The 24,277-nt window shown below is 52.3% G+C and overlaps 4 protein-coding genes across 6 annotated transcripts; 1 reads left to right on the top strand and 3 right to left on the bottom strand.

The window, feature by feature from the left end:
- Positions 1-2,089: 2,089 nt before the first annotated feature.
- Positions 2,090-2,804, bottom strand: THRSPB (thyroid hormone responsive spot 14 beta). Its single transcript, NM_213578.2, has one exon. The coding sequence runs from the start codon at positions 2,764-2,766 to the stop codon at positions 2,359-2,361; it is 408 nt and encodes a 135-aa protein (NP_998743.1). The 5' UTR covers positions 2,767-2,804; the 3' UTR covers positions 2,090-2,358.
- A 3,401-nt stretch (positions 2,805-6,205) lies between these two features.
- On the top strand, positions 6,206-6,949 carry LOC101748650 (protein SOGA2-like). The gene has a single exon (XM_015280873.4). It carries the CDS (start codon positions 6,249-6,251, stop codon positions 6,678-6,680), a length of 432 nt encoding a protein of 143 aa, XP_015136359.3. The 5' UTR covers positions 6,206-6,248; the 3' UTR covers positions 6,681-6,949.
- A 1,700-nt stretch (positions 6,950-8,649) lies between these two features.
- NDUFC2 (NADH dehydrogenase (ubiquinone) 1, subcomplex unknown, 2, 14.5kDa) lies at positions 8,650-12,046 on the bottom strand. Of its 2 annotated transcripts, none has more exons than NM_001396995.1 (3): positions 11,878-12,046; positions 9,301-9,444; positions 8,650-8,899 (listed from the first exon to the last, which is right to left on the bottom strand). In NM_001396995.1, the coding sequence occupies exons 1-3, from the start codon at positions 12,014-12,016 to the stop codon at positions 8,877-8,879; spliced, it is 306 nt and encodes a 101-aa protein (NP_001383924.1). In that variant the 5' UTR covers positions 12,017-12,046; the 3' UTR covers positions 8,650-8,876. The 2 variants fall into 2 exon arrangements, with proteins under 2 accessions (NP_001383924.1, NP_001383923.1); NM_001396994.1 differs by having other exon boundaries at positions 8,650-8,842.
- Positions 12,047-12,590: 544 nt separating this feature from the next.
- ALG8 (ALG8, alpha-1,3-glucosyltransferase) lies at positions 12,591-23,424 on the bottom strand. 2 transcript variants are annotated; one of them, XM_040704586.1, is made up of 13 exons: positions 22,870-23,424; positions 22,277-22,366; positions 20,976-21,169; positions 19,379-19,488; positions 18,657-18,724; positions 17,985-18,111; positions 17,290-17,393; positions 17,070-17,190; positions 16,617-16,756; positions 15,687-15,826; positions 15,169-15,266; positions 14,185-14,257; positions 12,591-13,237 (listed from the first exon to the last, which is right to left on the bottom strand). In XM_040704586.1, the coding sequence occupies exons 1-13, from the start codon at positions 23,053-23,055 to the stop codon at positions 13,006-13,008; spliced, it is 1,683 nt and encodes a 560-aa protein (XP_040560520.1). In that variant the 5' UTR covers positions 23,056-23,424; the 3' UTR covers positions 12,591-13,005. The 2 variants fall into 2 exon arrangements, with proteins under 2 accessions (XP_040560520.1, XP_425656.5); XM_425656.8 differs by having other exon boundaries at positions 22,277-22,355; positions 22,870-22,990.
- Between the last annotated feature and the right edge of the window lie 853 nt (positions 23,425-24,277).

The following is a 24,277-nucleotide window of genomic DNA, read 5'->3' as shown; positions in this document are numbered from 1 at the left end:
CTCCAATTGCTTACTCAATGTTAGGCCATTATTCCTGGACGTCTGCTGTCCTTGGAGAGAGAGAAGTTTGGAAGGAAAGATGTAGGGAAGCACCTGTTGCATTCCTCCTAATCCAAAAGTGAATCATCATCATAGAATCATAGAATCATCACAGAATGACCTGGGTTGAAAAGGACCACAACGGTCATTGATTTTCAACCCCCTGCTATGTGCAGGGTCGCCAACCAGCAGACCAGGCTGCCCAGAGCCACATCCAGCCTGGCCTTGAATGCCTCCAGGGATGGGGCATTCATAGCATCCTTGGACAGTGGGACAGTTTGACCTCATGTTGAGGCCCTGGGTTGGTCTTTTGCTGAGGGCCTCTTGGCAAAACAGAATAGCCTATGATACAACAGCTGCAATTTTTGTACTTGTTAATTATCGAATCCTAACTACTAAACATGCATAAATATGGAAAATTTACCTAAAGGACAACTGATGAGGATTATTAAAGACCCCCCTTTGTTTCAACGAAGAGAATCTCAGGAAGAACTTTTAGTACCAATAAAGCTCACTAGATGACAGCAGAGACCATGAAATACTCACCTTGCTAGTTGTAAATGCGGACACAACCTTCCATTCCCACACTCACCTCCTTCTGCACAGGTCATCTCCCCCCATTTGTTCCTGGCCGGGACAACATAAAGCTGGTTCCATACATAATTGATGGGGTCTTCCATCATTTGGCAGCCCACCTTCTGCTCCTTTGTCACACATGGACCCAAAGCTCCTCCCTGCTCCTCTCCATCAGCCACCTCAGGCTCAGCAGGGCTCGCCAATGGTCAGCCTGACCTTCACAGCATCCACTCACAGCCATGCCAGGTGCCCAAGCCAGACATCTGGTGATGATGTCCAGAGGGTCTATCTGGCACAAATACTTACAATCTGCTGAACTTGTTGGCACCTCCCAAGGTCTTCTGCTAATCGGAGCGAGAACGTCTTCGTTTGCTCCCGATGATGTACAGGTTAAAGGAATTGAAGTAAGGGACGTGGATAAATTAATGAAGGGGGCTTGGAGAGTATATAGAAACAGGGATTGTAATGAAAGAGATTGGGAAGAACAGCAGCAGCTGCACTACAGCAGGACCTGGAAGGGCCCGGGGAGGGTTTTGCACCCAGTGGGCTGAAAGCAGAGTGCAAACAGCGGGGAAATGGGGCACCGGTGGAGGGGCACCGAGCAGAGGGGGAAGGGAACCATCCCTGATCATCCCAAAAGCTGAATGATGGAACCTGGGAAGTTGGACCGCAGTCACAGTTTATTAATAAAGAAGGGGGAGGTGTGGGGGAGGATGTAACTGTGAGGGATTCATCAAGGGGCTCAACAGACTCCGTGATGAGCCTTACTGCTATGAGGCATTGGGAGTCTGTAATGTGAGATGAGGAACAGACAGGGTTAAGGGGTACATAGGATGCTCATAACACCCTATGGGTCTTATGGGGAGCAGCTGAGGGAACTGAAATGGCTGAGTCTGGAGGAGGCTCAGAGGAGGCCTTCCTGCTCTCCTGAAAGGAGGTTATGGTGAGGTGGGGGTCGGCCTCTTCTACGGGGTAACAGCGATAGGATGAGAGGCTGTGTCAGAAGAGGTTCATGCTGGGTGTTATTTGGCCACCCTGCCCACGGCACGGGGATTGAAACGATGATCCTTTTCAACCCAGGCTGTTCCATGATCCCATGATTAGGAAACATTTCGTCCCACAAAGAGCGGCGATGCAGCACCACGGGCTGCACAGGGGGTGGTGGAGTCTCCGTCCCTCGCTCAGCACCACGCACGGGAGCCGTGGAGATGCGGCACTGAGGGACGCGCTCAGTGAGCGCAGTGTGGCTGCGCTGGGCGTGCAGTTGGGGATCCGGCACTGATCCCACGCCGCTCCCGCCGCCCCACCGCGGCCCCCGTCCTCGCTGCCCCCCCAGCGCCACTCGGGACGCCCGCAGCGCCGCTCCGCCCACCGCCGCCCACCGCCCACCGCCGCGCCCGTCCCGCGGCTCCCCGCCCTCCTCCGCGCTTCCCGGGCGGCTCCGTGCCGAGGAAAGCGCTGCGCGGCCGGCGGCTGCGGACAGTTCCTTTTATTAGAAAAACACGAGTTTTATTAGAAAAACACGAGAGAGGGCAGCGCTGCGCGGCTCCGGGATCCAGCCCGAAGGCGCCGGCGCCGCACGGCTCCGTCCGAGCCCAGCGCGGCAGCGCGGCGCTCTCCGAGGACGGAGCGCACGGCGGAGCCGCGGGGCACCGCGGGACGGCCCCGCAGACGGCTCCGCGGCTCTGCCGGCGCCGCTCGGAGGCCGCCCCGTCCCGCGGCGCTGAGCGGAGCCGCGCGGGGTCACCAGCTGGGCTGCGCGTCGCCGGGGCTGATCCGCTCCAGGATCTGGCTGTAGCGGCGCGTCAGGGCGGCGGTGTCCCTGGTCAGGTGGCTGAGGATCTGCTGCAGCCCGGCCAGGTGGTGGCACAGCCGCTGCTCCAGGCTGCCGGCCGCCCCGTCGGCTGCGGCCGCCGCGTCCTCGGCGTCGGCGTCGGCGTCGGCGTGGCCGGCGGAGCTGCGCTCGGTGAAGGACGCCAGGCCTCGCTCCACCACGGGCTTGATGGCCTTGAGGAGCTGGTAGCGCTCGTAGAGGTCCGCGGGGCCGTCGGCGGCTGGGTCGGCCCCGTCCTGCGGGAAGACCCCTCGCAGCAGGCTGGGGAACATCACCTCCTGCTCCATCTTCTGCGTGGCCGAGAAGTACCGCTCCATGGCCCCGCGCCTCGCCTCGCCTCTGCTCGCGTCCCGCCGCTGCCCGGCCCCGCGGGGGCTTTTATGCCGCTGCCGTCTCCTCCCCGCTGCTCTCCCCGCCCCGCTCGGGCTCCGGTCCCGCTGGGCCGCGCCGCGTCCCTGGCTCCGTGCCGCCGTCCCCGCCGGGGCTCGCGCCGCGTTGCCGGGGGGCGGACGGCACCTCTGCCCCCGCTTGCAGCACTCTGGGGACGTCAGCGCCCGGCGCTTGAGCAACGCCGCGCCGCACCGACGGCACGGGGCTGACGGCAGCGCCGGCGGACGTGGAGCCGCGCGCAGAATCCCGCTGGGCTCCTCGGGCGACGTGGGCGCCGATGGGCGTCCGGACGCCACGGGTCCGCAGAAATGGCCCCTTGCCCAGCGCGGCGATGGCGGTCGGGACCTGGCGACACCGTGGCTCAGCGGCTGGGGCCGCCCGGCTGCCTTCGTCCCTCCACGGGAAGCCACGGTGCTCTGTTTCGGGAAAGAACACGGCGCCACGTGGCGCTCGCGCATCCCCCGGGGTATCCCCCTGGGTTGGGGCAGGGAGGGGGCACTGCTTCTTTCTCTCATACTCCCCACGTAGGAGCCCAGCACTTCCCACGGTGTGTGGGTGCCATCACCCCGTCTTCGGCGCTGTGCAGTGTGCCCCCCTGCTGCATCAGCCGCTGCTCCCGCTCTGATGTGCAGGAGTGCTGCTGGGTTGTGTAGGGGTGGGGTGAGGAAGGCCATGGACCAACTGCAACTGGCAAAGGGCACAAAGTAGAACAAGAAAGGCTTCCACAGGTATCTCAACCAGGAAGGGAGAGGCTGCAAGGTCAGGTCAGGTTTGTGAGCACCTGAGGAACCTGACCATCCACAGGTCTGTGGGTCCCGATCAGATGCATCCCAGAGTGCTGAGGGAATCGGCTGATGTCGTTGCCCGGCCACTGTCAGTGATATTGAAAAGCTGCGGCCATCAGTCAGGTGAAGTCCCTGGTGACAGGAAAGAAGGTAACATCACTCGCATTTTTAAGGAGGGTACAAAGGATGATCCCCCGGGGGCTGCAGCCGCCCCATCAGCAGCCCCACAGCTGGGAGCTGTGCTCAGCGCAGGCGGCCGTGGCTGAGCGTGCTGGGAAGGGCAGAGGCAGCCGCTGTGCTCTCCCAGAGGTTTGCTGGGTTTGCGCAGGGAGGTGGCATTGCTTATTTCTCTCATACTCCCCACATAAGAGCCCAGCACTTCCCATGGTGTGTGGGTGCTTTCACCCCATGCCTGGTGCTGTGGGATATCAGGTCTGCAGGGACATGGATGCATTCCTGGGGTAGAGTGATGCGGAGGACTCTGCCTCCTGCTCCCACCTTTTGGTCCCAGCATTGCCCTCCTGAGCTGCTGCAGGCCTCAGGCAGCAAATGAGGGCATTGATGGCTCAGCAGCCTGAGACTGGTCCCCATTACCTTCTCGTGTCCCATGGTGATGCTGGAGTTGCTCGCAGGGGACACAGAGCACTCAGAGGTGAAACCGGGGGGGAGGAAGTGCTGCTGAAATCCCAGCCGTGAGCAGAGCCAGCAGCACTGCCCACTGCTGCCAGAAGGGCCAAAGGGCAGTCGGGGTGTGTGGCAACCTGCTCCTATTTTGGGAACAGATGTGAGCTTCTTTTGCAACCCACAGCAGTGGCAGCTCTCCCCCACGTGCACAGCAGGGACACTCACCCCATGGAGCAAACATGCTGGGGCCCTGTGACTGCACCCAGCTATTCCCATCGTGCCCATATGGGTTCTGTTTGTCTATGTCTGTCCATGGAGCTGCATGGAAAATCCCACTGGGGTCCCCTGAGGACGTGGGCAATGATGGAAGGGGGACATGAGGAGTCCCTTTGCCCACAGCTGTCCCCCATCAAGTTGGGTTGGGAATGGGGACCTGGTGCTGTGATGGCTGCTCCTGGGTTATCTTGCAGCCTTCTCTTCTCCAGGTTGCACAGCCCCAGCTATCTCAGCCTGTCCTCATAGGAAAGGTGTTCCATCCCTTGGATCATTTTTGTGGCCCTTCTCTGGATGCACTCCAACAGCTCCATGTGTCTCCTGTTCTGAGGACTCCACATCTGGATGCAGTACTCCAGGTGAGGCCTCACCAGCGCAGAGTAGTGGGGCAGGATCACCTCGCTCTCCCTGCGGGCCATGCTTGTTAGGATGTCAAACTTACTGAAGTCCCCAGAGATGACATCAGTGGCTCTCCTCCTGTCCACTGACACAGTTAGGCCATCGCAGAATGCCACTAGGTTGGCCAGGCTGGACCTGCCCTTGGTGAATCAGTGCTGGCTCTCCCTTACCACCTCCCTGCTGTCCATGTCCCTTAGCAGTGCTTCCACGAGGATCTGCTCCACGATCTTCCCCAGCACAGAGATGTGACCAACTGGTCAGAAGTTCCCCGGGTCATCCTTTGTACCCTCCTTAAAAATGCGAGTGATGTTACCTTCTTTCCTGTCACCAGGGACTTCACCTGACTGATGGCCGCAGCTTTTCAATATCACTGACAGTGGCCGGGCAACGACATCAGCCAATTCCCTCAGCACTCTGGGATGCATCTGATTGGGACCCACAGACCTGTGGATGGTCAGGTTCCTCAGGTGCTCACAAACCTGACCTGACCTTGCAGCCTCTCCCTTCCTGGTTGAGATACCTGTGGAAGCCTTTCTTGTTCTACTTTGTGCCCTTTGCCAGTTGCAGTTGGGCCATGGCCTTCCTCACCCCACCCCTACACAACCCAGCAGCACTCCTGCACATCAGAGCGGGAGCAGCGGCTGATGCAGCAGGGGGGCACACTGCACAGCGCCGAAGACGGGGTGAAGGCACCCACACACCGTGGGAAGTGCTGGGCTCCTACGTGGGGAGTATGAGAGAAAGAAGCAGTGCCCCCTCCCTGCCCCAACCCAGGGGGATACCCCGGGGGATGCGCGAGCGCCACGTGGCGCCGTGTTCTTTCCCGAAACAGAGCACCGTGGCTTCCCGTGGAGGGACGAAGGCAGCCGGGCGGCCCCAGCCGCTGAGCCACGGTGTCGCCAGGTCCCGACCGCCATCGCCGCGCTGGGCAAGGGGCCATTTCTGCGGACCCGTGGCGTCCATCGGCGCCCATCGGCGCCCACGTCGCCCGAGGAGCCCAGCGGGATTCTGCGCGCGGCTCCACGTCCGCCGGCGCTGCCGTCAGCCCCGTGCCGTCGGTGCGGCGCGGCGTTGCTCAAGCGCCGGGCGCTGACGTCCCCAGAGTGCTGCAAGCGGGGGCAGAGGTGCCGTCCGCCCCCCGGCACCGCGGCCCGAGCCCCGGCGGGGACGGCGGCACGGAGCCAGGGACGCGGCGCGGCCCAGCGGGACCGGAGCCCGAGCGGGGCGGGGAGAGCAGCGGGGAGGAGACGGCAGCGGCATAAAAGCCCCCGCGGGGCCGGGCAGCGGCGGGACGCGAGCAGAGGCGAGGCGAGGCGAGGCGCGGGGCCATGGAGCGGTACTTCTCGGCCACGCAGAAGATGGAGCAGGAGGTGATGTTCCCCAGCCTGCTGCGAGGGGTCTTCCCGCAGGACGGGGCCGACCCAGCCGCCGACGGCCCCGCGGACCTCTACGAGCGCTACCAGCTCCTCAAGGCCATCAAGCCCGTGGTGGAGCGAGGCCTGGCGTCCTTCACCGAGCGCAGCTCCGCCGGCCACGCCGACGCCGACGCCGACGCCGACGCCGACGCCGACGCCGACGCCGAGGACGCGGCGGCCGCAGCCGACGGGGCGGCCGGCAGCCTGGAGCAGCGGCTGTGCCACCACCTGGCCGGGCTGCAGCAGATCCTCAGCCACCTGACCAGGGACACCGCCGCCCTGACGCGCCGCTACAGCCAGATCCTGGAGCGGATCAGCCCCGGCGACGCGCAGCCCAGCTGGTGACCCCGCGCGGCTCCGCTCAGCGCCGCGGGACGGGGCGGCCTCCGAGCGGCGCCGGCAGAGCCGCGGAGCCGTCTGCGGGGCCGTCCCGCGGTGCCCCGCGGCTCCGCCGTGCGCTCCGTCCTCGGAGAGCGCCGCGCTGCCGCGCTGGACTCGGACGGAGCCGTGCGGCGCCGGCGCCTTCGGGCTGGATCCCGGAGCCGCGCAGCGCTGCCCTCTCTCGTGTTTTTCTAATAAAACTCGTGTTTTTCTAATAAAAGGAACTGTCCGCAGCCGCCGGCCGCGCAGCGCTTTCCTCGGCACGGAGCCGCCCGGGAAGCGCGGAGGAGGGCGGGGAGCCGCGGGACGGGCGCGGCGGTGGGCGGTGGGCGGCGGGCGGCGGTGGGCGGAGCGGCGCTGCGGGCGTCCCGAGTGGTGCTGGGGGGGCAGCGAGGACGGGGGCCGCGGTGGGGCGGCGGGAGCGGCGTGGGATCAGTGCCGGATCCCCAACTGCACGCCCAGCGCAGCCACACTGCGCTCACTGAGCGCGTCCCTCAGTGCCGCGTCTCCACGGCTCCAGTATGGAGCAGAACTGTCCCTGTGCCGATGGCCACGTGGTGCTGTGCTACAGGTCATGGGGACATCCTGATGTCCCTCTGACACTCCCTGCCCAGAGCTGAAGGACAGGCTCTGTGTCACAAGATAGTGGTCACAGGGACGAGGGCTGAGGGCTCCTCAGGCTGTGCTTCTGGATTGGGCTGGAGAGGCTCAGGGTGCCCAGGGATGTGTCACCTCCGGACATCCCAGGATGTGCTCAGCACCGCTATAGAACGTGGCTGATAAGAGCTGTGAGACCTTCCAGATCGGCTCTGTGACCTGGGGTGAGCGCCAGAGGTCCCTGGCAGCCCAGCACAGTGTCCCCATGCAAGTGTCACCCCAGGGTGGGATGTGGCTGGTAAGAGGCAGGTGGCCACGGGGCGGTCATTGTCCTCACATGGCCAACACGGGTGGGAGGAGCAGGGACAGGCACAGCAGAGGTGGGAGCAGACCATCTCCTGAGGTGCTGGAGGATCCAGCAGTGTGTACGTGAAGGCCATGTGTGGTGCTGGGAGCTGCCACAGGCCAGGGCTGGCCGTGCTGGGCAGGACAGGGCATGAGGCCCCGCACACCTCCTCTCCTCAGCATCCCGCTCCCTGCATGCCCAGGAACGTGGTGGCATCGCGGCCAGATGGGGCCAAGGGCGCAGTGAGATGAGCTGGGGATGGGGGCACAGAGCCAGGGACACGGCCTGGCCAGCACCAACGGGACCGGAGCCAAAGGCGGCCGAGCAGGATGGAGCAGAGAGGAGGAGAGTGGAGCCGCTCTGCTCCTGGGGATGGGCGTGCTGGGACTGCTGACAAAGCACAAGACTCTGCTGTTGCTCTCCCATTCCTCTATTCTTCCCTTGCTTTATTTTCTGCATTGCCTCCCACAGTGCACCAGCACAGCCATCACACCACTGCTGACTGCACTGTACTAAAGGCCACAGCTTCAGTGTTTTCCTCAGGCTTTTCTATTTCCAGATTTGAACGTTTAAATAGAAGTGGAAGGGCTTCCACCTTCAGACATGATGAGCACCATGCAGTGAAATCCCAGAGAGCTGCAGATCCTCAGCATGACTGGAAACAGGTGGGGTCAGTATGTGGACTCAGGATCCACAGAGCAAGGGATGAAGTAAAAACACCAGATCCTGATCACCAGGCAAAGAAAAGGCAGCACTGAGAACGAGCAGACATGAGAATGCAAAATAGAGAGAGGGAACTGATTAGGGAAAGCACAGAATTCCTTTCACAGCATCACTTTGGCTACAGGGGATGGTCCAGAGCATGCCCAGTAGTCAGCAAAAATGACAAAGAAAAGCAGGAGCCTACATACCCACTTTCTGGGTTATTTTAAATGCGTGCAGTCTTCCATTTTCACACTTAAAAACTGAGGTAAGGAGCGAGGATCAGAGTTAACAGGAGAGTAAACACTGTATTTCATCATTAAGTTTTATTTTATGAGATCGAACGATGGTTCCCCTTCCGAGCAGGGGCAGCTGAAAGGCCGCAGGCAGCCCCGTGGAGTTCTCAGCACAGAATCAGCTCAGCAGAAGCATCAGCGAATTGGATAGAAATCCTCCAGAAGCTCTCCTATCCTTTTCTTTTCTGCAAAAGGCAGCAAGCGGAGTCGGGAAAACCCTTATCGGACACCCGAGATCAATTCTGGGGTTGGGAAAACACCTGCTTGGCATTTGAGATCATTCCTAAAGACCTCCGTATTGAAGTCATCACTATTCCTGTTTGAAGGGTTAATGAGCCACCAACAACCCGTCTCCTGCTACCAACAGTCAACTCCAGGCTTGCTGCATGAACCCAGCATGCAATTTCTCTTCCATAGGGCTGCATTCTGGGCTTTCTGGCTATTCTAATTATTCCTTTTCCCACCTGCTCTACTTATTTTCTGAATACTCATCACAACATCTTGCCATCCACACGCACTGCAGCCTCGAGACGCTCAGGACGCCAAGAGGGACAGCACTTATTCAGCACACCTGGAGGGAACCAATTCTCCCTGGTGACCTGTCACTTCCAAAGAAAAAGCCTTTAGGTTATAGGTTACCAACCTGCTTCCTTAAAGTCTTCAGGGTGCCTCCTGACATAATCAAGCAGCTCTCTGTCCAGTTTAGCGTGGACATACTCAGCACGTTTAACAAGGAAATAGCCAGTGAACCACCCCACGGTAATAAACAGGATCTGGCGGTGAACACCTGCAGCAGGGAGAAACCCCAAAGCAATGATTTGAAGTGTTGTTTTCTCCCTGCATGTCCCTCACAGAGCCCCCCAAATCCTCCCCACAAAACACCTCATTCCCCAACCTCTCAAATGCCTCCTCCTGGGTTCTCCACCATATCCCCCTCAGTCTCTCCCTACTAAGTCCCCCCATCCCTCACCTCAGTACCCCACTGAGTACCCCCAATATCCTACTTTTCAAAGCATCCCCCCCACCCCATGTCCCTCAGAGTCCCCCTAACACGCTCCAACATCCCTCTGATCCCCCCCCAAATCTCTCCCATACCCCTCTCTGACCCCCTACACCCTATACCCATATCCCTCACCTCAAGGCTCCATCCCTCCTCCCCATCCCTCTGAGCCTCCCCCAATCCCTCCATATCTTCAAGTCCTCCCCAAAAACCCCAAATCACTCTCAGTCCCCTCAGACCATCCCCGTAACTCTCACAGTAACTTCAGGTCCCCCTCATATCCCCCCCACAGCTCTGATTCCCCCTACAGCCCTCCCACAACCCTCTGAGCAACCCCATGAATCTCAGTGCCTCTCATCCCTCACCTGAGTTCTCTACCCTTCCATGTCCCTTAAAGTCCCCTCAATCCCCCACAATAGCTCTCTCACCTTTGAGTTTCCCCACTGTCCATATCTCCGAGTCCCCCAAATCCCTCACAAGTCCCCTGAGATCCTCACCACAACTCTCAGTCCCCCCACATTCCCCCTGTGTCCCTCAGGATCCCCTCCAAATCTGCCCCACATCCACGAGTCCCCTAAAGACCCTCTCATATCCCCCAGTTCAGAGCTTTCATCTCCACCCCATGTCCCTCAGAGTCTTCTCAGCTCCCTCCAATATCCTTCTGAGCCACCAAACTCCCCCCCAGCCTTCTGTATCCTCCCACATCCCCTCTCAGAATCCCTCACCTCAGGGCTACCCACACCTCTATGTCCCTCAGACTCTCCTTAATCCCTCCAATATCCATTACAACCCCCAAATTATCCCCATACAGCCCCATCCTGTCTTGCACGTCAGGGCCCTTCACCCCTCCAAGTCCCTCAGATTCCAGTTAATCCCCCACAGTCTCTCTCCAAGCCCCCCCAGATATCCCCACTATCTCTCACCTCAGGGTTCCCCCCCTGCCCATATCCCTCCGAGTCCCCAAATCCCTCATAATCTCCTCCAGTCCCCCCCCCTCACATTCCTGAGTCCTCCTCCCAAGGTCCACATCCCTCAGAGACCCTCCCCACCATATCCCTTACAGTCCTCTCCAAATCTCCCCCCCCAGTCCCTCCTCTCAGGGCTCCCCACCCCACCACATCCCTCTGAGCCCCCTCAGTTCTTCCTAACATTCCTCTGACTCCTCCCCACCATACCCCATATCCCTCACCTCAGGCTCTCCCCCCATCCCTCAGTCTCCCCCAACCGCTGCATACCCCTGAGACTCCTCAGAATCCCCCAAATCCCCCTCATATCCCCCCCACATCCCTAAGACTGCTTCCAAGCACTCCCACATCCCACAGAAATCCCCACTATATCCCTCACAGTCCCCTCAATCCCTGCAGTCTCCCTCACAACCCCCCCCAAGTCCTCATGATTCCCTCAGCCCCTCACCTCAGGGCTCCCCACATTCTGTATCTCTCAGTTCCCTCAATCCCCCCAGATCTCCTCAAATTCCCCTAATACCCCTCAGAGCCCCCTCAGTCCCTCACCTCAGGGCTCCCCACACCACACATCCCTCACAGCCCTTTCAATTCCCCCCACATTTCCCCACGTTCCCCCAGTAACCCCTCAGGGCTCCCCCAGCCCCTCACCTCAGGGTGACACATCCCTCACAGTGCCCTCAATCCTCCCAATATCCCCCCACAGCCTCCCCACCCCCCAACCCCTCACCTCAGGGCTCCCCACATCCCATATCCCTCAGAGCCCCTCAATCCCCCCAGTATTCCTCCCAACACCCCAAGTCCCCTCACAGCCCCCAAGCCCCTCACCTCAGGGCTCCCCCCATTCCATATCTGTCAGAGTCCCCTCAATCCCTCCAAATCTCTTCAAATTCCCCTAATACCCCTCAGAGCCTCCTCAGCTCCTCACATTCCATATCATTCAGAGTCCCCTCAATCCCTCCAAATCTCTTCAAATTCCTCTAATACCCCTCAGAGCCCCCTCAGCCCCTCACCTGAGGGCTCCCCACACCACACATCTCTCACAGCCCCCTCAATTCCCCCCAAATCTCCTCACATTTCCCCAACATCCCCTCACAGCCTCCCAAGCCCCTCACCTCAGGGCTCCGCACAGCCCATATCCTCCATAATCCCCTCACCCCACCCAGTATCCCTCCCAACACCCCAAGTCCCCTCACGATCCTCTCAGCCCCGCACCTCAGGGCTCCCCCCCACAGCGCTCAGCCCCACCGCCCCTCACCGGCTCTCAGGACGGGCCGCTGGGCGAACCCGTTGTCCAGCAGGGCCGCCAGCCAGCCGGTCAGCCCCAGCCACACCGAGCCCTTGTTCACGAGGGGCGGCGGCGGCAGCGAACGGGCCTCATCCGGGAGGAACGGCATGGCGGCGGCGCCCAGAGGTGACCGCGCGGTGCAGCGCTACCCGCGCTCCGCCGCCCGCGGAGCCCCGAACACGAGTTCCGCTGCGCTCCGAGCGGGGCGGGTCCGCCTCTGCTGCCGGGGAACAGCGGCAGGACGGAGGGATGGCATCGGGGGAGGGTCACGCTGGGTGTTAGGAAACATTTCTGCTCCAAAAGAGCCGGGATGCACAGGCTGCACAGAGAGGTGGTGGTGCCCCATCCCTGGGGACACCCACGGTCAGGGCGGACGGGCTGTGAGCACTGATGGAGCTGTGGTGTCTCCGTTCACAGCAGGGGAGTTGGACCAGAAGGCCATAAAGGTTCCTTCCACTGTAAAGCACTCAATGATTGCCTTGCACTGTAAATGGTGCTACAGCTCGTGCCTTGCCTACAAAAGTGAATCAGGGTATAGTAAAACTTCTTTAACAATACTGAAAGAGATTGAAGGGACACACATGAAGCAATTAATGCAAGCAAGGCGACCAGGACAAGCTCCCAGCCAGGCAGGCAACACATCCCTTATGGTACGGATGCCCTCCAAAAATGTCAAGAAAGGCTCAGAACAAAAATACCCCATTTTTATTTACACATGCCACCGTATGCTGCGACAACGCTCACCTCTACACAGCAACGACCTTTTGTATCTTAATAAAAACAGAATGGCAAATTACAGAGAGCAATGTGGAAGTCAGGCAGGTTTTGCTCAGGACAGAAGCCCGGACCTCTCCCAGTCAGTACAAATGCAAAGTTCTTTGCATTACACTGCATCTCACTGTGCCACATCACCGCGATGAGCATTTCCAGTCAGAGGTAATGTAGTTGGACAGTACAGAAGAGTTGGAAGAAACCTCCCTCATGGAGACAGTACACATTCGGCCATTGGTAAGACAACCAGTATGTCCTTCTGACAACCCCTCACAGCGCTCGATCATCTCCAAGGGATAACCTGGGATGGCTCCCACCACTGTGATGTTACTCAGCCTTCTGTCTAGCAGAAGTTCTTTCAGACAAGACAGAGATGTAAAGTTTCAGCCACGCATACATGATACCCACAGCACAGTAAACAGAGGTCAGCAACAGGGGGACGAAAGGAAAGCGCAGTTTCCAGGGGGTCAGAGGAAATACAATTTCACAGAAGATTTCCAAAGGCACCAGATGGATGAGGTAGATCGTTTCAAGCCAGTTAAGGAGAGGCTTCTCCCTCCTGCCAAAAAGGATTATAAAAAAAAAAAGTGTTAAAATACTCACTAAAATAAACATTCCTCTTTCCAGCTACCTCTGGTGACACAACCAGCACAGAGAACGTCACCCACTCGCTCATAAGAAGGCTTTAAGTAACAATTAGATCTTTCAAGCTTTCAGTACAAAAAACACACAGTACAGCTAACTCCCTTATTGTGTTTTTGTACCCGTTTCCAAGGTGCCTTTGTTTTGTGAAGCACCTCAGAAGGAATTAATGGATTCCACAGTAGTAAGGGGGGGGAAAAAGCAGCCTGGTTGAAAGAGGATGACCTTCAAAAAGCAGGTGACTGATGTGGTGAATGCAGACTTATGGCATTTCCAACAGATCCTTCATCACAGCTTGGCTTTGCCATGAAAAGATCAGAAAATAGGAGTGTGACAGCTACAGGGTGATAGCTACAGGATTCATAATGACGAGCACTGTATTTGACTGACTGGGCAGCAAGCAGATCAGCATCCCGTGAACACACACTGGACAATTCAGACAGTCCACAACCAAATTACAAGTTGTAGAAATATGCTATTCATAACCTGCCCCTTATAAACGTGGAAATACTAGGCACCACTGCTTAAGCACAGCAGTAATTTTAACCACTAGCACTCTGGTAAGCACTCTAACAGAATTAAATCCTAATAAGGATTGTTGTACCTTTGTGCTTTACCAGCACATGCGATGAGGTTGGGATTTACCCTCTGAGAGCAACTGGATGGTTGTTCAAACATAACAAAGGTGTTCTATAGAAGTCCTATCTTAAGCCTTTCCTCCTGAGAAAGGAGGCATCACCGTAACACTTGAATTTAACTCTTCAGCATCAGCTTGCTGTGCTGTTCATCTCCTGTGATGACACTGTTTCCCTGTAATAGAAGTAGTTTCATTCTTTGTTTTAGAGTGAAGTCTGTTTTTATTACCTGTACAGAGATTTCAGTGAAGAGAAGCTATAAACGCTGAACAGCAGCATAAGCAGTATTTTAATTGGAAGTTCTGAAATACAAAAGAACACAATATACGTTTAAAATGAATTCTAACAAGCTTGTGCCATGTACACTGCAGCATCCTGCAGTGCTAGTATTCAAGTTATTGTTGCTCATATAAATTATTCTATCCAAGCTGAGCAAAATGATTTATAGCTTAGGACACAACAGGATAGGCATATAAACTTACTAAAGAACATACCAAGCATTACAACACAATGAATACATACTGAACACGATTAGAATTACAACATATGGCAGCAGTGCAAACAAATTTTACTGGCAAGTTTCAAACAGATGAGTGACTGCTATCCAGGCTGTGCACTAGACAAGAGTTAGTTAATAGAGAGTGCAAAGGAAGTTTCTAATGTCTCAATGCAACAGCCCCTCTACAGCAAATAAGCAGCACTGTCTGACCAAAAGGAGAGCGTCTGGATTTGAACTCTATCAGAAAGACCTACAGCCAATCACTATAATAGTGGTTACACCGTTGCCATAGCTCTGCTTATTTCACTTAAACCTTAGCATGCCTGATTAATCAAAGGCAGGGTGAAGAAGGTTGGAACAGCATCCATTTACAAGAACAAGTCTATCCCCACTCATAGTGATTTAATTGATGCTGCTGCAGGAATTTTAATTTATTTAATTGATAGCACTAAGCAGTAGTCAGCTGAAAAACAGCCTTCCAGGTTTGCAGTCTCCAACCATCTTTGTCATTTTTGCTTGGTGTGGCTATGTTAGGCAAAGGGAAGTTTCTCCAATTGTTATCCCTCACTGTTACAAGTACTGGCTATGATGATTTCCCATCTCTATTTCAATCTGAAGCCTAGGGCTCTTCTGCAGCATTGTTTATCTTTTTAAGACACACAGTCTCCTGCAATTTTCAGCTTATAACAAAGTAATTCAAGGAAGACACCTTACCTGGTGCTGTGAACAGCAATGGAAAAAGTGAGAAATGCCCTGTGGTTGTCAGAATCAAGTAGATGCCAGCATCCTTCGCTCTCTGAACAGACAGCAAGCTAAAATTGACACAAATTTATGTTACCCAGTCTTTTAGTAAATTCAGCAAAACACTGCAAGTCACAAAAGAGACTTAAGAATGGGTCACATAGAGCTCCAGAGCACCCCAGTCTGCCCAGATTCAAACCTGTGATGGAATCTCTTGCTTCCAAGCTAGTTAGCCTTGCAAAAATGCAGGAGAAAAGTCAGCAAAGAAACCCCACCACAGCAAACCCATATCTTTCTTTCTCCAGTATGTCCAGTATTGCAATGCAGTTGTGTCCAATTACAAACAACACTGCACATGAGCAACATATTTTCCAATTGTACTGATGTTCACACATCAAAACTGACATTGGGTTAGGATCCTCTTTTGAGGATTCCTCAACAAGAGGCAGCAGGTTCAGTTCGGCCAATGACCACAGAGGGAACTCACTTACCTTAAAGGCAGAATAGCAAGGAGTATTGCTTTTTCATGCACATGCCAGCCAAACATGAAGGAGCTCAACGCACAAAGAACAAGGCACTGAAGAAAGCCTCTGGGCCCTTGAGGTTTAAACCAAAGACAGAAAACAGAGGGCTAGAAACAACAGGCAAAAACAGGACTTCAGTGAAGTTTCGCGGTGCTGAATGCAAGCTGCTGTCCAAAAGCTTTTCAACATTACACAACTGTGATTATATGGCACAAGAATCACATAGTACTGGAGGAACAGAATCTATTTTGATGCAGATTCTGGATGTAGAACCTGGAGGACTTCATAGTGCTTTCTCCCTCGTGACATATACTGATAAAAAATCCAAGTGCACAAGCAACTCCCTGTCACTCGTCTTGCAAGAATCACTTTTGAACCTAGGCTGCTAAACTCTTGATATAGAAGTTACTGGCTGCAAGTGTTGAAACAAAGCATTCCAGTTAAAGACTCATACCGGTTTCCATTAGAGTTGAACTCTGTAGGCAGGTAATTACTTACTGAACCTTCAATTCTTTCCTTGTCATGCAAAGAACATCATGCTTACATGTAGGTCATGCTGTCAGGAACACAGCAAGCTGCCCAGACCACTCCATCAGTATCCCTGCTCAAATCCTACTTCAGCCGCCTTCTACCACACAGCATGCACAGAGTGGTTCTGTGCAAGACTGCCTTTCATCTCTTACCTGTTCTAGAGCCAGAGATCATAATCTTACCCATTCCTGAATAATATCACATATAAAAAAAGATATTAACTCCATATATACCCTAATAATTTATTATTTATTATTTAATGAAAAGTGTTTTTGCCCTGGGATGAAAATTTATGTGAAGTTTGTTAATAAAACAAAAACTATTGGGGACAAAACACAGATTTCCAAAGCCATTATTTCTTCTTACCAATATTGATATGAAAGTACAGATTAACGTTGCCAGTGGAGTCACAGAAGGAAGGACAGTATGCTGAAATTCTTGAACCAGCCCTCCTGTCATTGAGGCTTTAGGAATTTTTGTGGGATCAAGAAAGTTATACTTCAAGCCTGAAAAAAAAAGTATAAACTGATATTAATAAAGAAAACAAAGCAGCTGCAGAACTGAACTAAAACCAAACTGTACTGTAAAACAGGATTGGAGTATGTGGCTAAGATTGTTTTGTTTTAAAAAGAGATAAGAGAGGGAAAACTGATTCCTGATCTCTCATTGGAAACATGACAAGGAATGAGTTATGTTGATCATCAGCTGATGTTAGGCAACCTGAAAATGCAATTTGCTACCTGCATGGGGAAGGAGGACTAAAATTCAGCGAGCTCTACCTTCAAAGAAGCACCAAGCAGCAAGATTTGCATACTGTACCAATAACTGTGAGTGCTTTATCCACAGCACTGTACAAAGCCCAGAAGTTAGGGGCCCAGTAAGCATGGCAGAGGCCTCGCTTGAAAGGAAAGAGGCGTGAAATCACTTGAGGCAGCTGGCCCTACAGGAAAGTAAAAGAATGGAAGAAAATAGATGAGACATAGTTCACATTTTTATACATTTTTCTAACAGTACAAGTGAATAGCTGGTGGGTTATTACCAATACTATGAAGGGGCCCAATGAAAGGGCAGAAACAAGACAGACAATCAATCCCAGAAGGGTTATACGAAGAAAGCTGAAACTCCTCCACTTCGCAGATCCATCTACAAGAAGCAAACAGATTATGAATGCAGTTATTGTAGCAAGTGGAGAGGCACACAAAACATCCCACTCTATCAGTGACCAGCTAGCACTAACTACAAGTACAAAGCCCTTTATACCAATATATTCAATTGTTTCCCTGAGGTTTTAGTTAATTCAAGGTATGCAAAGCAATTTGTATGGCATTTTCATAGAGGTGAGAAGCAGCCAATAGTGCTTTTATTTTGTTCTAAATTTAAGCACAGAGAGGGCAATCATTGTATTTTCTGCCTCTTTGGGTTAAAAGGAGGCTTGTGTTCTTCAATAACCTATGTCTGTTTACCTTTTCCACATGGCAGCTCCTACATTATACAGCCTTTTGTTTTTCCCCTTTAAAGAAAGGCACCTTCTTTGTTTCATGTGAGGAATATAAAACTCTTTTAACTTCTAAAACAAATGGAAAGGAACCTCAAAGATTCCCTACTCTGTTCCCCATAAGAATCTTCATCTGACCCACAGCCATCCTGCTCCAATGGCACCACCATGTATTCCACCTTCCCCATATCCCACTAAACACAATCCCCAAAAAGTGAGTACAGAAAACCCCACCTTACCTGCATTACTTGCAGTAAAACAATAGGATCGCAGCAAATAGATGCCATATGCTGGGGCCACATACACGTAGATGTGTTTGAAATGCAGAAGAACAGCAAAAAGAAGAGCACCTTCCAGATATCTCTTCTAAAGGAAAAAGAAGAACAGAAGAAACCAAATATGCACGCTTTTCTACTTGTTCTCCCTGCATACTAACTTTAAATAGTTCCCTAGAATACTCCTGACAATACATTTATCAAAAGCATACAAACAAATGAATTTTCACTTCAAATTACAAACAATATTGTTATGCATAATCAGTGCAGACAAGGAAACTATACTGTCAGACGATACTGAAATAGGCCTCACCACCCTGCAGCTTTAGATGCATTTTCTAATAACTGGTGATTTGGAGATGAGATGGCAGAAATCATGTTGCTTCAGTAACATGTTGCTTAGGTGTAACAGAAACCAGCTTTCTCACAGCAAACTGAAATGTTGCAGCATCAGTAAGCAACTGCAGTGACATTCAGGTTCTGCTCTAACCCTGAGACTCAAGAAATAATTAGATGCCCAACTGAGCCACTCCCAGGGGCTACTCCTATTGAAACTAAGAGGTAACTGATGTATCTAAAAGAAATATGCAAAAATAATAGTAATTAAAAAAAAAACAAAGAGCAACTCAACTTTACCTGACATAGTCGGGCAACAGAGAGAAGCATCAGGCCAAATAGAAAGCCATTGTACTGAAAGTGAATGTCTGAACTTGAGTCAGGAAAGGAATAAAGGAAGCTTTCTCCACAACTATTAATTTTCTGGACAGGCTCAAACATATAATCAAACTAAAAATGGAACTTAAATCAAGAAAGCAGCCTTAAATACACTCCACATAGACATAAAGCCATTCCTTATCTTAACTAAGTACACAAGGTCTACTAAACTTAAGAGTGTTATTGGAGTGCAGTGAAACATAGTAATTTGACTGCGCATGTAACATGAAAAGTACATCACAAAACAAATCAAAGGTTAATTCTCCACTTTCTGAATTTTTAAATAGTAGTTTCTGCCTCACGCTGATTAATGGATGGAGATGGTAGTCCTCACTCATCTATCACCTACCACCTGTAAGCATGCAACTCAGACAAGAACAGGGAAGGACAGAACTAGTCCTGCCCACAATAAGGAATGACTGCTGCTTTTTCCTGTTCTCTCTAGCTAGATCAATGAACATTATGTCCAAACTGACTGACAGCACTTGGACTTTCTACAGTTATTTTTATATCCAAGGTTGAAGACACCTTGATATCTCCCACCCAGCATTAACCAGCTCCATAATCATCCTACTCATGGCTTTTTAATGACTTAAAATAAAAAGACCACCAACACAAATAACTCGTTTGGTTTGGAAGGATACGATCCACAATTAACAGCCCAAAGTTCCACATGAGCAGAACAGCAAGAATAAAGGTTGGTTTTTCCAGAATATCCTTTGCAGCTCGCTTTCCATTTACACATCTGCAGCACCTGAACAATAACAAAAGAAACAAAAGTCTTAATTGAAACAACTAATGAAAACTTGTTGCTTTTTGAAGCTGAAAACTGCACTTAAAGATATTTTATTTGGATGGAAGGCAGTGATAGAACTCTTGCTAAACTCATCGAGTGCCATGAATACAGTTGAGTAGGAAAACAGAGTTAATATTCAGAAGCTGCTGTAGCAATTTCCACATGTTAAAGTTTATTAAGTAACTCTGTCACGGGCTCAAGTCTCATCTTCAATAACATCACAAGTTATCACTGTTTGCTGTCAATTCTGGAACTAAAAGTATTGCATTTCAAGTCATCGCCCTCAATCCTTAGCCCTCCCTCTCTCACCAATACTGGCAGCCTGCTGGGCAAAAATATCTTACTATTTCTCATATGAAGTCATATAGTTGACATGTGTGTTGAAGTTAAGGTTAGATCAGATTAAAAACAACTGTGATCAATTGGTGTTGGAGAGGGTCCAGAGGAGGGCCACAAAGATGCTAAGAGGGCTGGAGCACCTCTCCTATGAAGACAGACTGAAGGAGCTGGGATTGTTCAGCTTGGAAAAGAGAAGGTTGCAGGGTGACCTCATTGCAGCCTTTCGGTAACTAAGGGGAGCCTACAAACAGGAGGGGAGTCAACTCTTTGAAAGGGTAGATAACAGCAGGACAAGGGGAAATGGTTTGAAGTTGAAGGAGGGAAGATTGAGGTTTGATGTCAGGGGGAAGTTCTTTACAGAGAGAGTGGTGAGGTGCTGGAACAGCTGCCCAGAGAGGTTGTGGATGCCCCGTCCATCCCCGGAGGTGTTCAAGGCCAGGCTGGATGGTGCTCTGAGCAGCCTGGTCTAATATTAAATGGGGAAGCTGGTGGCCCTGCCTGTGGCAGGGTGTTGGAGCTTCATGATCCTTGAGGTCCCTTTCAACCCAGGCCATTTTGTGATTCCATGATTTATGCTGTATTGCTTTTGGTAGCACCATTCTTCTCTCTTGCAAAGGCAAGGCACACTAAAAATATAATCTTAAGTTTTGTTAAGTTACACTTGGAATAGTTGGTTTATCATCTAGATATCAAAACCACAGGAGTGATTTAGAATCTTTGATCATACTGGTACTTCATCACAAGTTTCTTTCATGCCTCTACTCCTTCGGAACAGAGCAATAATAGGAAAAACCAGCCGAGCTTACCCAAGTGGATTCACAACCCCTGAAAAGCAACCCCAGTGACAGAAAGAAAACATCAAGAGTGTGTGAAAAGGCTCCCGATACCTTAATATGTAAAAAAACTGATCACATGTACAGCTACAGCATTGCCAAGAAGAACAAAAGTTATCTTGCATTGAGCAGCAGGCTCCATATTTCTCCTTCAAAGGTAAAGCAGCTTTGTTGTTGTTGTTTTTACAAGCTTCTATGAACAAATAACGTAGTTGTTACTCAACAATGTAAGAGACTGCCCACTGTCCCTAAAATTAGAACATTAAGACTTACTCACGAACTGCATATATGAAGAGAAGATCTGTAAAGATGACAGAAAATCTTTGGAAGAAGATGGTTGCAGGACTGGTGTAATTCAGATTTTCAATAACCAACATCTTGGGGTCAAAGTACTTGGCAATATGTGACAATGCATATTCAAACCAAGCAAAAAAAGGTGGATAATCCAGGGTCCATTCTGAAGTTGCCTAAAGACAAAATGAGATTAACCCATTTAACACAATTTGAGCTCTTTGCAGTGTCTCAAGCACAGTTCATCACAACAAATCAGTATCATTTCATCTCAGTAGACTCCATTTAACAGAGGCTACTTCACAACAAAGTAGTCAGCTGTAGGGTGCTGGACACAACTTCAGCTGTTCTGCTGATAGAGGAATAGGACACCTTTCCATTGGCAAGTTAAACATTATTTTGATGATCTCTACCTAACTCATATAGAATCACCTGCTCCTTAAACCTCAACTTGGAATACAGCCAGCATTCAAAAAGACCAACAAAAAAAATAGCTCACTGATTTTTTTTGCCTACAATAGAGAAATCGCCAGCACAGTCCTGTTACATCTTTGCTCTCAATCTAACCCTTCTACTTTATGATGCTGGCCCATGACAGTAGAGGTGAATGTTGGTGGTTTGGCAGTAGAGGAGCAGCCTGACAAAATGGCACCTGCAGCAAAGGAATGTCACTGAATGTGGAAAAAAAATGCACCCACTGCCATTCATTAGTGCTTGCTGAATGTTTATAGAGACCAAACAGATAAAGTCAGACTGCACATGCAACCTCTTCCTAGCAACAATGCCATAAGAGCAGGTGAGAAACAGCATGTCACCTCCACAGGTGCAGATTTCTTACAAGCATAGCACAAAGGCTCTTGTTCATCATCAGTGGCAAAGATGCATAGCTAATGGTGGTGACTGTGTTGAAAAGTAGCGCTTTACAGCTGAGAATTTGCTCTATCAGACAGCAGTATTGTGCTTTTAAAATCTATTTTAGTTACCACAGGTGCCCCACTCCCAGAGGTGCCGAAGGCTAAGCTAGATGGAGCTGTGGGCAGCCTGAGCTGGTGGGTGGCAACCACCCCACAGCTGGGAGACGGAGCTTGATGATCTTTAGGGTCTCTTCCAACCTATCCCATTCTATGATTCAAATAAGAAGCATTACTTCCAAAGTGATGCCCATACCTTCTGAAAAGAAAGGGTTTTCTCCTCTAGCATCAGACTGACACAACCAACACATCTATACCTTATGCACAACTAAGAACACCAAGCCAAAGAACCAAACTTAACCTCAAACTTACTTCATAGTACCACTGAGACAGAGGCAAGTTGTGTGTGATGGCCAGCCAGTTCCGGTGCACTTCAAAGTCTGTGGAATGACTACAGAAGGTCTGGATTAAGAGACATGTTTGCATATAGAGAAGAAACATTTCAGAGTACAGCAGTAAAACCAAGCCCAGGCAGTCACACAGAACCTGTACCAAGAACACACACAGGGAACTGCAGGGCAAGACGACCCACAGCTCAGGCTTTTCTTACAATTAACTAAAGTCCCTGGGTTTTAGTGACTTTTTTAAAAGCAAATGTAATATTCCTAAAGAAAAAAAAGCTGATTTTTTAGAAACTGAAAAGCGTAACTGCTTCAGTATATTCCAAGACCCTGAAAAGCAGCCAGAAGGAAGGGGCTGTAAGCATCTTCAGACACAAAAGCAAAGCCCTTTTATACGTGCAAGAGGACGAAGAGACGGCACCACAACAGCTCAGGAACCAAAGCTCTGAGAGAAAAGAGGACCGCTCCCACCACACCGCCCCATCCCCCCCATGGGAAAAGCCGACAGCACTCCGAGAGCTGAGAGTCCGTGCCGCTACTCCCCATTCCCGGGCTGATCCTTACTACGTGGGGATGAGGAGGCACTTGAGGAAGGAGACGCCGAGCGCCAGGGCGCGGAACCAGCTCCAGCTCCAGCCGCCTGCCGCCATTACGCGCCCCCGCTGACAACCCGCACATGCGCAGTACCAGCGGCGCAGCCCGCCCGCACAGTTTGAAGCGCGTGGCTCCGCCTCGGCGCTGAGTGCGCATGCGCAGTGGCGACGTCCCGGCGGCCGCTGCGTGGGGTGGGGCGGAGGCAGCAGTGAGGTGTGGGAGGTCCGTGCCTGCTCTTTGAGTGTCCCAGGTTCGAAGAGGCACGTGCGGGTTACCCGCTGTAACTTCTGGTTCTACGCAGCACCATCCGAACCCGATACCTGACAGCGGTGTCCAAACGCTGCCCTGAGGGCCCACTGCCCTGCACAGCCTGTTCCGTGCCCGCCGCCCTCTGAGGCACAGCCTTTTCCTTACAGCCCCCGACCCCCTGACAGAGCTCCACGCCGTTCCCTCGAGTCCTGTCTGTCACCAGAGAGCATAGCTCAGTGCTTCTGCTCCCTATGAGGAGCTGCGGCTGCTGTGAAGCCTCTGCTCAGTCTTGAGAAGGAAGGGATGCCATCCAGAGGGATGTGGGCAGGCTTCAGATGTGAGCCTTCATGAACCCAATGAGGTTCAACGAGGCCAAGTGCGCTGCTTTGCATTTGGGTCCAGGTAATGCCAGATATGTGTGCAGGCTGGGAGGAGAACTCACTGAGAGCATCCCTGTGGAGAAGGGCTTGAGGGTTCTGGTGGAGGAAAAGGTGGACATGAGCCAGCAGTGTGTGCTTGAAGCCTGGAAGGCTGACAGTGTGCTGGGCTGCTTCAACAGAAGGGAGGGAGTTGTCTCCCTCTTATCTGCCCTTGTGAGGCCCCATCTGGAGTACTGTGTCCCAGCCTGGCACAAGAAGAATGCTGAGCTGTTGGAGTGGGTCGAGGAGGGCCACAAACATGCACATAGGTCTGGAGCACCTCGCTGAGAGAGAAGAAAGAAAGGCTGAGGGGATTGGACTTGTTCAGCCTGGAGAAGAGAAGGCTCTGGGGAGACCTCAGTATGCCCTTTCATTACTTGCAGGGAGGGGCCCTACTTTTTACATGGTCTGATAGTGACAGGACAACGGGGAATGGCTTTAAACTAAAGGAAGGGAAATACAGGCAAATAGGAAATTCTTTACTCAGAGATTGTTGAGGCCCTAGCACTGCTGCTCAGAGAGCTGTGGGTGCCCCATTCCTGGAGGTGCTCGAGGCTAGGTTGGATGGAACCCTGAGCACAGTGAGCTGGTGGGTGGCATGTTGGAACTGGATGACCTTTAAGGTCCCTTCCAACCTAAGCCATTCTGTGATTCTATGATTCCCTGGGCTGAAGAATCCAAGGGAATTCAGCAGCTCCTCATGCATCTTA

This window comes from Gallus gallus, chromosome 1 (assembly GCF_016699485.2).
Source record: "Gallus gallus isolate bGalGal1 chromosome 1, bGalGal1.mat.broiler.GRCg7b, whole genome shotgun sequence".
Classification (NCBI taxonomy): Eukaryota; Metazoa; Chordata; class Aves; order Galliformes; family Phasianidae; genus Gallus; species Gallus gallus.
The sequence above is the reverse complement of the archived record's forward strand: the minus strand, read 5'-3'. Positions and strand labels throughout refer to the sequence as shown.

Excerpts from the sequence above, each read along its gene's own strand:
- LOC101748650 (XM_015280873.4), top strand. The coding sequence starts at position 6,249 with ATGGAGCGGTACTTCTCGGCCACGCAGAAGATGGAGCAGGAGGTGATG.
- THRSPB (NM_213578.2), bottom strand. The coding sequence starts at position 2,766 with ATGGAGCGGTACTTCTCGGCCACGCAGAAGATGGAGCAGGAGGTGATG.
- ALG8 (XM_040704586.1), bottom strand. The coding sequence starts at position 23,055 with ATGCGCACTCAGCGCCGAGGCGGAGCCACGCGCTTCAAACTGTGCGGG. Across the intron at positions 19,489-20,975 it reads TTCATATATGCAGTTCGTGA|GTGCTGCAGATGTGTAAATG; the intron begins GTAAGTCTTAAT and ends GTTATTGTTCAG. Across the intron at positions 15,827-16,616 it reads GTACTTTCATATCAATATTG|CCCTCTGTTTTCTGTCTTTG; the intron begins GTAAGAAGAAAT and ends TGTTGTTTCTAG.
- NDUFC2 (NM_001396994.1), bottom strand. The coding sequence starts at position 12,016 with ATGCCGTTCCTCCCGGATGAGGCCCGTTCGCTGCCGCCGCCGCCCCTC. Across the intron at positions 9,445-11,877 it reads GCGGCCCGTCCTGAGAGCCG|GTGTTCACCGCCAGATCCTG; the intron begins GTGAGGGGCGGT and ends TCCCTGCTGCAG. Across the intron at positions 8,843-9,300 it reads TGAAGACTTTAAGGAAGCAG|AAAAGAAAAGGATAGGAGAG; the intron begins GTTGGTAACCTA and ends TGCCTTTTGCAG.